General features: G+C 39.2%; 4 protein-coding genes across 7 annotated transcripts; 2 read left to right on the top strand and 2 right to left on the bottom strand.

Moving 5' to 3' along the window:
• Nucleotides 1–1,010: 1,010 nt before the first annotated feature.
• cox6a1 (cytochrome c oxidase subunit 6A1) lies at nt 1,011–3,047 on the bottom strand. The gene is made up of 3 exons (XM_032517385.1): nt 2,839–3,047; nt 1,435–1,577; nt 1,011–1,323 (listed from the first exon to the last, which is right to left on the bottom strand). The coding sequence occupies exons 1-3, from the start codon at nt 3,038–3,040 to the stop codon at nt 1,234–1,236; spliced, it is 435 nt and encodes a 144-aa protein (XP_032373276.1). The 5' UTR covers nt 3,041–3,047; the 3' UTR covers nt 1,011–1,233.
• Nucleotides 3,048–4,549: 1,502 nt separating this feature from the next.
• Nucleotides 4,550–6,573, top strand: asgrl1 (asialoglycoprotein receptor-like 1). 4 transcript variants are annotated; one of them, XM_032517381.1, is made up of 8 exons: nt 4,550–4,615; nt 4,985–5,065; nt 5,143–5,235; nt 5,324–5,410; nt 5,504–5,554; nt 5,649–5,788; nt 5,960–6,075; nt 6,280–6,573. In XM_032517381.1, the coding sequence occupies exons 2-8, from the start codon at nt 4,987–4,989 to the stop codon at nt 6,431–6,433; spliced, it is 720 nt and encodes a 239-aa protein (XP_032373272.1). In that variant the 5' UTR covers nt 4,550–4,615; nt 4,985–4,986; the 3' UTR covers nt 6,434–6,573. The 4 variants fall into 4 exon arrangements, with proteins under 4 accessions (XP_032373272.1, XP_032373270.1, XP_032373271.1 ...); XM_032517379.1 differs by having other exon boundaries at nt 5,324–5,422; nt 5,498–5,554; XM_032517380.1 differs by having other exon boundaries at nt 4,562–4,615; nt 5,152–5,235; nt 5,324–5,422; nt 5,498–5,554.
• On the bottom strand, nt 6,549–8,074 carry LOC116689390 (phospholipase A2-like). The gene is given in 3 exon segments (XM_032515917.1): nt 6,549–6,836; nt 7,552–7,624; nt 7,627–8,074. Coding segments are annotated over 3 exon segments (252 nt in total). The 5' UTR covers nt 7,715–8,074; the 3' UTR covers nt 6,549–6,745.
• A 1,125-nt stretch (nt 8,075–9,199) lies between these two features.
• On the top strand, nt 9,200–10,781 carry LOC116690410 (phospholipase A2, minor isoenzyme). Its single transcript, XM_032517384.1, has 4 exons — nt 9,200–9,459; nt 9,654–9,810; nt 9,925–10,052; nt 10,442–10,781. Exons 1-4 carry the CDS (start codon nt 9,420–9,422, stop codon nt 10,564–10,566), a joined length of 450 nt encoding a protein of 149 aa, XP_032373275.1. The 5' UTR covers nt 9,200–9,419; the 3' UTR covers nt 10,567–10,781.
• The last annotated feature ends 2 nt before the right edge of the window (nt 10,782–10,783 follow it).

Genomic DNA, 10,783 nt, shown 5'->3' with positions numbered 1-10,783 from the left:
GTTATGAATTGATACTATAAATAAAATTGAAATCTAATTGAATTGGGTGAACCAAGGATCTGCAGGGTCTTAAATTAAATACAAAGTGTGATTGGAAAACAGTGGTTTTAATTATCTCAGTAAGTCATGGCAGACAGTTAACTTCTTAAACATAATAGTCCAATCAGGACTCTCCCCTTTGTATCCCCATCCTCCAGGAGGTTCAGCCTCTACTCTTATGTTTCACTCTCCTGTGGGAATGATGTGCTTCAGTTTTGCTTCTTATACTGTACGTGTGTATCATTTTACTCTTTCCAGGTTCCATGGTGCAGATAAGGTTGTGAGACACACCCTTGGATCCATCTATTTCCAATGTTCACATATTTTTTTCGACATTATAAAATGATACATTACAAATGTATAAGTGTATCATATGGATCATACATATAGTAATTGTATTACATTGGTCTATTCAGGGCGGCTGTGTCTCAGTGGTAGAGCAGTTGCCAGCCAATCGGAAGGTTGGTGGTTCGATCCCTGCCGTCCCATGTCAAATTATCCTTTGGCAAGACACTGAACCTCGAGTTGCCCCCATTGGTGTGTAAATGTGTGCGAGTGTTTATCTGATGAGGTGGCACCTTGTACAGCAGCCTCGGCCACAGTGTGCAAATGTGTGTGCATGGTAAATGGTTCTTGCACTATGTAAAAGTGCTTTGAGTAGTCATTTAGAATAGAAAAGCGCTATATAAGAACAGTTTGTTTTCATTTACACACATCTATTGCCAACGCAAGGGTCGCAAAGGACATGTATATATAAATGAAATTGACTTGAAAGTGAGCCAGCGTGTACCATCCCAGGATCCTGAAACTGGAGTAGCTGAATAGAATTCCACTATCATTTATTATTTACACATGCTTTCACTCTGGTCATAATGTTGGCTGTAAAAATGGCCTATTTCTTTGAAGGTGAAAACCCTGGAACAGTACATTACATCAACACAAGAAAAAAAAAAAAAAAAACATGAATTGAGATAATAGTTACTTTATTTATGTTAATTCTGTTTCAAGTCTGTCAAGTCTGTTTCACTTAATGGTCCAGAGTAAAGGAACTGTCGGTTTGGGTGCCCCATGTCGAGAGCACAGAGGTCAACGCAACAACAATGAAGACTAAACTGTAAATGGAAGTGTGGTCCAGTAACAAACACTGAGGGAGGACTGGTCCCTGTGCCAGTTTAGGAGGTCTGGATGGAGGGTTTACTCATCGTGGCCCTCATAGCCGTCAGGAAGGGCATTCAAGTGTGAGTTGTGGAAAAGGGATTTGTTGCCATCTCCCCAAGGGAAACGCTGTAAGAAAAATAAATAAAGCAACACATAATTAAGTAAAAGTATTGATGAATGTGACACTTAAGACGATCATTTTGGAATGTGAATGATTTAAGTCGCATAAAGTCAAACCTTGCTGCGAATGCGAAGGTGGCTGTAAGGGACAAACTCTGGCTGTTCATGGCTATGCTGCTGCTCTTTCAGGTACATGTTCAACATGCACACCGCAACACCGGGCAGGGCAACCACGAAAGTGAGGATCTTCCAAGTCCTAGCTGGAAGAGAAAGACATTAATAATTAGTTAGTCAAAAAAAATAGAAACTGTTAAGAGTTAAAGTGCTTTTTAGTGACTTTACATTATTTTTAAATATGTACCCACCAAGCAACAAATGTTGGACAACATAAATGTGAAGAGACCTGGTGCTATTACACAGAATGTAATCTTTACAGTAAGATGCACATAGAAAGAATGCAGTTTGGAATATAACCCACACAAGCAGATTCATAAACCCGGAGTGGCATTTTCAGGACTGATTATCAAAAGGATGCAAACGCACACATTATGGACAATCCTAGTAGGTATTAATAGAAACGATTCAGAAGCAGGGTTGAGAAGGCAGCACAGTTTCTGATTGTCTGCAAAGTAAGACAACAATTACATTTGTGATGCAAAATGTGTTCCCTGTATAACTCAGAAAAGCATAATCTTCTAATTTTAGAACATGTTCATCCGGTCCAGCATGCATTTTTATCCAAAAATACGTATCAAACGGGGAGCTTTGTTTAAAAGTTAATGCTAACTTAATATCTTTCGACTGATTACATGTGCTGCTTGGTGATCATCTAGGTAGCAAGTTATATCAAGCTATCTCGGCATGCTGTTAACTAAGGTGACATTCAACTCAAAGCTTTTTGACTGCCTTTAAAAAGGTCTGAGCATCTCACTAGCTAATTATTGTGTATTTGATTCTTTTACCGAGTAATAGCAATCAGACATTCACATTTTTCTTGAGTCTAACAAACCCCCTTTCTTTCCGCCCGATGTGACGTTACATTTAAAAAATGTATAGGTACATAACTTGTGTTAATTGTTCCATCCCTTACTAGTTTTGTGAACCGTTTATTATTACATTATATAAGTTGGGGAAACATTTATTACGATAGGTAAAGTTAACGTTACGAGTATTGACCTGATTGAGTGTGACTCTTTAGCTTGCAGGACGTGTTTGTGACACTGCTCCACTTTCAAGCAATGTAAATAACAAACTAAAGTAAATTGAAATTGCAATGAGACTTTGAGGGTGACTGGTAAGTGTTTTAATATGGTGTCAAGCTGAAATTATGGCATCTCTTCAGGTTATAAAGCTATTGTTTTGAGCAGCTTCTTCTATGTGCAGCAGTCCGCTCAAGGATGTTAAGCTAGCACTGCTAATGCTAAAATAGCTAAAGTTAGCTCAGCAAGGTCACTGTCAAAACGTCAGAAATAAATGACAATAAATACAACCAGAGAAAAAAAAAAAAGGTGGTACAATTACCTGCCTGGTCCCCGTGTCCGGCAGCGGCAGCAGAAAGCTGACGCCGGGTCTGGGTCAAAGAAGACCTCAGCAACATTTGCGAGAAGCGTCCGAGAGCCGCCATTTTCCTTTCTGAGAGATGCACAGAGACCGGAAAGAATTTGTACAGAGAATAGACAGTTAAAGATATAGATCTCTGTCTGTGGTGTAGATGCGTCACCATGGGTGTCACGTGGTGGAGGCCAGACGGCTCTACTGGTCCATCAAGTGGCGAGACTGTGAACTACAGACAGTATAAACACCTGTGAGAAAAACTCACGTTGGCTGTCTTTCTGACTATTGTAGCCTACTGGCTTTCAGGTCTTCAGCTAAAAATAGTCACAAATAAAGTGAGGAGAGGAGACAAGGTAATTGCAATAAATATGAATGCAAAATTGGCACTCGAAGGAATGAGATGAGGTGGTCTTGTGTCCTCAGGCAGCAGATAGTGTCTGAATGTAATTTAAGGCAGAGCAGTGCAAACACGTTTCTGTTGGCAATGTTTTTGACTTAGTCTAGTTGTTTTGGTCCTATGACATCAGTGTTAATTGAAGTGTCTGACAGTAATTGTGAAATACACAGATGCAAAGTGATTTCACTTGTTTTACCATATCAATCCCGGTATTCATATATATATTCATATATATATATATATATATATAATAATATATATATATATATATATATATATATATATAAATGCAGGCAATAGGAAGTATCCTGGAGTTGTGATATACTGTGTGAATCATCTGTATCTAACTAAATGTGAAGTTCCCACTGCGTATCCTAATGCAATAGTTCTTAACCTGGGGGTCAGGCCCCACATGAAGGCGCATGAAGGCACAATGATCACATAAACATTATTTGCCAAACAAAATGATGTTGATTATTCATGTTTTCTTGTGATTGTCACTAATTAGGCCTCTAATACCAATCCAAATAAAACAATCTGTGAAGAGAAAATCACTCTTTGAATGAAATGCTCTCTTAGATAAGCGATTGTATTAAGTCAAAGGCAAAGCAGGATTGTAAACCACTGGAATGGCGCAGCCGGTTTTCACTCACAGACATACGTAGTGGTAATTCAAATGATAATGAGAAGGACATTCATCTTTGTAATGTATCTGTCCCAATAGTTATTTAATATGTATGATATCACTAAATTCAGTTATGTGTGGGGTATACTTTACTATATATACATATCTATATATATATATATAGAGAGAGATATATATATATATAGAGAGATATATATCATAGTGGGGGGGTGTCGTCCCCCAAGGAGATTCTGAGCATCAAAGACTTAATTTCTTGCATTCTTGCATTCTGACACACTTTTATGCACCAATTTACATAATTTCCAACATGTCATTTTTGTAATGTATCTGTCACAAAATATATATATATATATGATAAATATATATATATATATATTTCAGAATTATATATACATTTCTGAAAATTCTGAGCATCAAAGACTAATTTCCTGCATTCTAGCATTCTGACACACTTGTATGCACCCATTTACATGATTTCCTACATGTCAGGTAAACATCTAACACATGACAGGGAAGACAACCTATTGTTTGATAATTTGGCAGAAGATAATGATAAATTATAACTGAATAGTTATAGTAACCTCTTCTATCATTGAAATTGAACACTGAACGTGTTTCTCTTTAAAGGGGAGGACTTTGAGTGATCTCATGGTCAGAGTCCAACCCTTAGAGATTCAGAGAGATTCTGGTTCTTGATGACGGTAAGTGATAAATTGTTTTTGTAATTATGAATTATACACTGAATAGTTGTTTGTTTTGAGATCATGATTCAAATTTTAGCAAAGCATTGGGTCAATTTATCAGTATATATATTTGAACATATTTGTGTATTATACAGTATTTAATGGCAGAATTCTCTAATTCTGTATTTATTGAGCCGTTAATAGTTAACATATTGGGCTTGAAAACAAACTTTAGTTAACCTCTTATTTGCCGAGAATCTCAAAAAGACTTAATGGACTGAATACTTTTCATAACTTTCAAATTACAGCAATATAGCCCAGTTAGAAATATTAGTTTATATTAACTGCATTAAAAAGTTAAAAAAAAAAAGTGTGTCTCTCTTTCAGTAATGGAGGCTCAGTATCACCAGTTTGGGTCGTCTGATAACAGCTTTGTCCAGGAAGAGCACAAAGCGAATGCCCAAACGGGTAAAACATGTACACTTCATTCCATTTTGATTATACCATTTCAGATGTCACTTTACACTTTAAAACCTGTGTCTAAGTGTCTGCAGGTCGGAGCAGGATAGTGGTTTCTGTCCTGTATGGAGGGCTGCTGCTGCTGCTGTTAACTCTGCTGATGCTCACTGGGATAAGATGTACGCCTTTAAACTCCCCAGTGACGCTGATTCATGAATACAGTTTCCAGTCTTTGTCTTATCATATAACAATTGTTGTATCTTAAAGTCTCCCAGTTAAACAAGGGAATTGCTGACGTCAAACTAAGCCTTGAGAGAATCAGCAATGGAGGAACAACTTCATCGTTCAGTTCAGGTCATGAAATGGTTTCATCTTTGGACATAATGATGTGCAATTGATGCCCTCTGTGCTACTTTTGTTTTAAAGTTTGTGGCTTCCAAATTTCAGGTGCAACAACTGTGCAGGAGGTCTCCTTACAGGAACATGTCCCAGTTCAAGGTAAACAGTGAATCCTTAATATACCAATACAATCAGAATTCAGTGTTGTTGTTTTTTCAAAAACGGACTCTCTTGACTATCTTCATCAAACCAGGAACATGCAAAAATGGATGGGTGTCTTTCCAGAGGAGCTGCTACCTGCTATCCAGGACCGCTGAAACCTGGAGCAAAGCAGAGGAGCAATGTCGAACACACGGAGCACACCTGGTAGTTATGAACAACGTGGAGGAACTGGTGAGCTTTGGTTTCCATACATCTTGAGTTGAGCTGTCTTTTTTTTAAAGTCTACTGTGAGGCTCCATGTGTAAATACAGAGCTCTGATAAGCAGCACACACACACACAGCATAATGTTTCCCAGAATCAACAAAGGCCTTAAATAACCTGTTGATTTTTTTTTTTTCTAGGACTACATTTCAGAAATAGTTGAAATCAGATATAACTATTGGATTGGACTTGTGGAGCGAGAACACGAGGGGCACTGGAGCTGGGTGGATGGAACTGACATCAATTCCAATCCAACGTGAGAGAAACAGAAAATGCTTGTTTTGATATGTTAGCCTATATCAGGGTGGCTGTTAAAATATACAAGTGGCTGTTAGATTGGCTTTACTCACCAACAAAATGTTTTTATTATTTTTGAGTGGCTGGTAAATTTTGGAATCTGCACTATATGTAAGACATGTATACAGTATGAATATCTCTTCCTTCCTCTGTTTGCGTTCAGTTTCTGGGATAAGGGTCAGCCTGACAACTGGGACTACAGAGAGAACGGAGAGGACTGTGGGCAGATTCACGCTTCTGAGAGACGCAAACGCAAGATGTGGAATGATGCAGACTGCAACCTGCGGTATCCGTACATCTGTGAAACCAAGGTGTGATGTGAGAGACAGTGAACCTGTTCGAGCCTCTGAACCGTCACCAACTTGACAGGTCTGATATGTTGGAGTTGGAAAATAATGGCTCAAATTAAGACTGAAGGAAATGATGTTTTTGATATCAATTTATTAATTTTGAGAGTCACAAAAAGGGATAAAAATTGCATATAAATCGCATGTGCGTGGCATTTGTTGGAGACAATGTAACAGTAACTATGAATACAATGACACTTGATGATTTCAAATAAAGACACTCTTCTGCGTGTTTCTCTCTGAGTCCCTCGGCCTACTTTCAGTGTTCGCTGGGAAGGTATATCATTCATATATCATATCATTATAATCTGCCTTGGCGAAACACATGGCTGCTTTCCTATCACACTCACAAATGAACCTCTCACAGGGTTGTTGTCATCTAAACGAGAGAGATGGAGGAGAGCAGCAGCAGCAGAGTGAGGGAGGTGAAGGAACAGAAGAAAGAAACAGAGAAGAGATTACACAACATTTTTAATTCATTATCCACCATCATTTCAAATATTTCAGTTAGAGAACGTGTAACTTAATGTTATGTCATTACTGAAAACGCTTGTGTTTGGAAGCGTTGTTGATCACTCACCCTGGCAAGTGACGCTCTTGCTGTTGAGCTTCAATGTCATTCTTTCTTGAGTTTGAGGAGAGTTTTTAAATTACTGTAAATAGGAATGTGATTAATGAACATTGTAGATTACTTTGCTGATTAATTACTCGATTAATTGTTCAGTCTATAAAATGTCAAAGAATACTGAACGTGCACAACGCATTTTTCTAGAGTCCAAGGCAGGGCTGTAGTACTCGAGTCCAGATTTTAGACTGTTTTTCTGTGGTCTCTGACTTGTCTCGGACTCGCTAGCATTTGGACTCGGACTTGTCTCAGTTTCAGCCACTGGTCTTGCCCAATATGGCTTTTGGTCTTGTCCGAGTCCAGGTGTCTTTTTTATGTTGATAATAATATTGGAGGGAAAGTGAAACCCAAAATGAAAAAACTAACACAGAAAATGTGTTAGTTTTTATTGTGGTTTGACGTTTTATGTCCGATTGAGTTTGGGGACTTTCAGAATAGCACATACACCATCACGCCCTGTTACCTATCAAGCTCATCAACAGGTGTGCCAGAGCCTCCCACGCCACATTAGCAGCCATAGTCAACGTACTCCAATACGGCCATGTGTCAGGTACAGTGCAGAGGGACATCGCCCTGAATTGCCACACAGCTCTGTAACACAGCACTATGAGACAAACTGGAGACATCTCAGTCGAAGCAAAACCACCATGAAATCAAAATTTCTCTGATGCTGATCAATCATCCATAACTCTCAAAGTACTCACAGGCTGGGAGGCTGAGCACCAGGATGAGCAGGGGGTGAGTCAGACGCATCTTGCATTCACAGGTGATGAAGAGGAGAAGAAAGCTATAGCCTTTTACAGACCCCTGTAATTGAAAAGTGGCTCTTTTTTGGCCAATTGCCAAGAGCCACCCAATCCCTTACTCTATACATTATGCAATATGTATGTTTACACTTGTGTAGTAAATACATGTGGCAGCCCAGCGCGGATTGGTTCGATTCCCAGGTTGGATTTCCAGTCCGGGCAGGTCTTTCTGTGTGGAGTTTGCATGTTCTCCCCGTGTTTGCGTTGGATTCCCTCCAGGTGCTCAGGTTTCCTCGCACCATAAAGACATGCATGCTGGGTAACTCCTGCCATTGCCCTTGCTTTAGGTACTGGCATTACAACTGGAGTTTGTCCTAATTAAAAAATGCAGAGAACAACTTTCACTGCACATTATACCGTGCATAATTGTGTTCTATAAAAACAGTATATACACAGTACACAGACATATGTACATACACACACACACTAATGCTTATTTGGTTAATTATTTTGGTCATGTTGGTCGTGTATCATATACTGTTTTGTGTTACATAAAACACTTGACACAACTTGAGTAACGTGCAGTGGAAAGTCGTGGGAACTCTGGCAGATGCTTGCTATTTACACAGCTGTGGGTTGGAAAGTTATTTAGAATTTAACTTCTATTTAAAGAAGGAAAAAGCAAACCCGAATGAGGGCAGAGTAAACGAAAGAAAAGGCCGTATAGATCAGGGAATACTTTGATTAGGAAATTAAAAGAACAAAGTAAAATGATCAAAAGGAAATATTTGTACTGCCTAACCTGTGAGCGGAGAATAAATGAGTCCTTGTCATGTTGTATTTCCTGTGGATATCTGACCTTAGACAGGATGAAAGATGGATTGCAGCCTGACTTTTTTATGTAGAACAAGGTGGTAACAAAAAGACATTCAACACTAACGTTAACAGACCTTCAACAACTATATATTCTATTGAAATATTATTCATTCTTACAGCCTTTGTTAGAAGATTTGGCACATAGCAAGAATAGCTGATCAACTATTAGTTAGTCACCCAAGCCCTAACTTGAACAAGATTTTGAAAATGTCTGTTCCTATATTGTCCATAAATGCATCTGATTAATTTATGATTGGACAGCTGATGTGCAGGGACATTTAATACCCTACAGGGCACGAGTGGAGGTCGTGTAAAACACTGAACTGCTCATTAGAGGTGATGACGCAATCAGTACAATGATGAAGTAAAAAAAGTGCTTTTGTGAGAACAAAGTTTGAGCTGCCAGTCTTGTTCTTGTTCGCTCTTGCTTTTGACTGCTTCCCTTTTTAAAGAAAAAGAGACATAAAATGAGAGGACTGACTGATCGCTGAAGACTGTTAACATGTTTGATTTGGAAATTGTCAAACTTGTAATTGAAGGTGTTAAAATACATTACGAGGTGAACAAAATTCTCAAGGAGAAACTTTGAAAGATGTAAAGTAACCCGATTTAAAGGCCCCCTCCCCCTCCCCTTATCTCCAGTTTCCTCTCCTCACCTCCTGTCATTAGAACAGCCTGCGCCAGAATTCAGGGTTTTCGGACTGTAGCCATGAATCTGACAACTCCTCTGCTGCTGCTGCTTCTCACGGGTAAGACCGAAAGAGCTGTCAATATGTATCTCTCTTTAAAATATCATTTATTGTAAACAGGGGCTGATTGTGAAATGATCTTTACTACTCTTTAGGCTTTTTTTTAATCAACCTCTAAAAATTGTGTAGTTTTATTTTTTATAAAGACTATTCCTTTTCTCCTGATTTGTTCATCACTCACATGTCTTTACCAGCTTGTGCGGCCAGTGGTGCGCTGCTGCCCAAGGCCGTATGGCAGTTTGGGCAGATGATCCCTTGCGTCCAGCCTGGCGTTAACCCCCTACAGTACAACAATTACGGATGCTGGTGCGGCTTCGGGGGGAAGGGAAGACCTCTGGATGAATTGGACATGTAGGAAACAAACGTTGCCCAATTTTGTTTACCAGTATAACAAAATAATTATATACAAAAAAACCTTAGGAGTTTTATTCAAGCATGCACCCTTTCCCTCCTGTATTCTTATAGGTGCTGTGAAGTTCATGACAAATGCTATCAAGCAAGCAGAAAGGCTCCAGGGTGCACGGCTATTGCGGACCTTCCCTATGTTCTAGTTTATGACTTCACCTGCTCAAACCAACAAGTGACCTGCTCAGGTAAGACTGTGACCCCACTTAACAAGGACGGCATTCATTTAGACTAGGGGCTGTCCAAAGAAGTTTTTAAATCCAGATTTTGTGTGGATATGGCTGGTTAAAAGTACAGTATTGACCGTATTCTGTAAAAAGCAGACTGTAGCTTTACTGCAAACACAGAATAATTTAAAAAAAAGCTGCATTTGCACACTGAGTGTACTATACACAACAACTTTATTTAAAAAGCTACATTATAGGCATTACACAACCAGTTGGGAGTACCTACACTACAAACAAACAGTACTGCAATCTTTACACTTAAGCTTTGTGATAGTGTGTGAGTGAGTTTCACGATTTGTTAATATTAAGCAGCTATCTCTCAATTCCCTGACTCTATTCTGTCTCAGCAGCAACCAACAATAAGTGCCAGGCTGCCGTGTGTGAGTGCGACCGGGTAGCGGCTCACTGCTTCGCTCAGTCCACATACAACCCCGAAAACAAGAACATCGATCCCAAAGTCCACTGTGTCGACTAAGTTAAACAATTCACCACACACACACACACCCCCACACCCCCACCCCCACACCCCCACACACACCCACACACACACACACACACACACAGTGAGATTTCTAACAAATTTCTTTGACATTATTAATTTCTTTATAATTGTTTTGACACATAACCGAATGCAAAAGGAGTCTGATTTTGTACAAAGACATCAGTTTGAAATAAAACAGGCAAGTGAGATT

This window comes from Etheostoma spectabile, chromosome 5, assembly GCF_008692095.1.
Source record: "Etheostoma spectabile isolate EspeVRDwgs_2016 chromosome 5, UIUC_Espe_1.0, whole genome shotgun sequence".
Classification (NCBI taxonomy): Eukaryota; Metazoa; Chordata; class Actinopteri; order Perciformes; family Percidae; genus Etheostoma; species Etheostoma spectabile.
This window is presented reverse-complemented; position numbering and strand designations above follow the sequence as displayed.

Coding starts and splice junctions, on each gene's coding strand:
- asgrl1 (XM_032517379.1), top strand. CDS start 4,987: ATGGAGGCTCAGTATCACCAGTTTGGGTCGTCTGATAACAGCTTTGTC. Junction 5,236..5,323: donor GATGCTCACTGGGATAAGAT/GTACGCCTTTAA, acceptor TGTATCTTAAAG/TCTCCCAGTTAAACAAGGGA. Junction 5,423..5,497: donor CAGTTCAGGTCATGAAATGG/TTTCATCTTTGG, acceptor GTGGCTTCCAAA/TTTCAGGTGCAACAACTGTG.
- LOC116690410 (XM_032517384.1), top strand. CDS start 9,420: ATGAATCTGACAACTCCTCTGCTGCTGCTGCTTCTCACGG. Junction 9,460..9,653: donor GCTGCTGCTGCTTCTCACGG/GTAAGACCGAAA, acceptor TGTCTTTACCAG/CTTGTGCGGCCAGTGGTGCG. Junction 9,811..9,924: donor CCTCTGGATGAATTGGACAT/GTAGGAAACAAA, acceptor GTATTCTTATAG/GTGCTGTGAAGTTCATGACA.
- cox6a1 (XM_032517385.1), bottom strand. CDS start 3,040: ATGGTGACGCATCTACACCACAGACAGAGATCTATATCTTTAACTGTC. Junction 1,578..2,838: donor CGGACACGGGGACCAGGCAG/GTAATTGTACCA, acceptor TTTCTCTTCCAG/CTAGGACTTGGAAGATCCTC. Junction 1,324..1,434: donor ACCTTCGCATTCGCAGCAAG/GTTTGACTTTAT, acceptor TTTTTCTTACAG/CGTTTCCCTTGGGGAGATGG.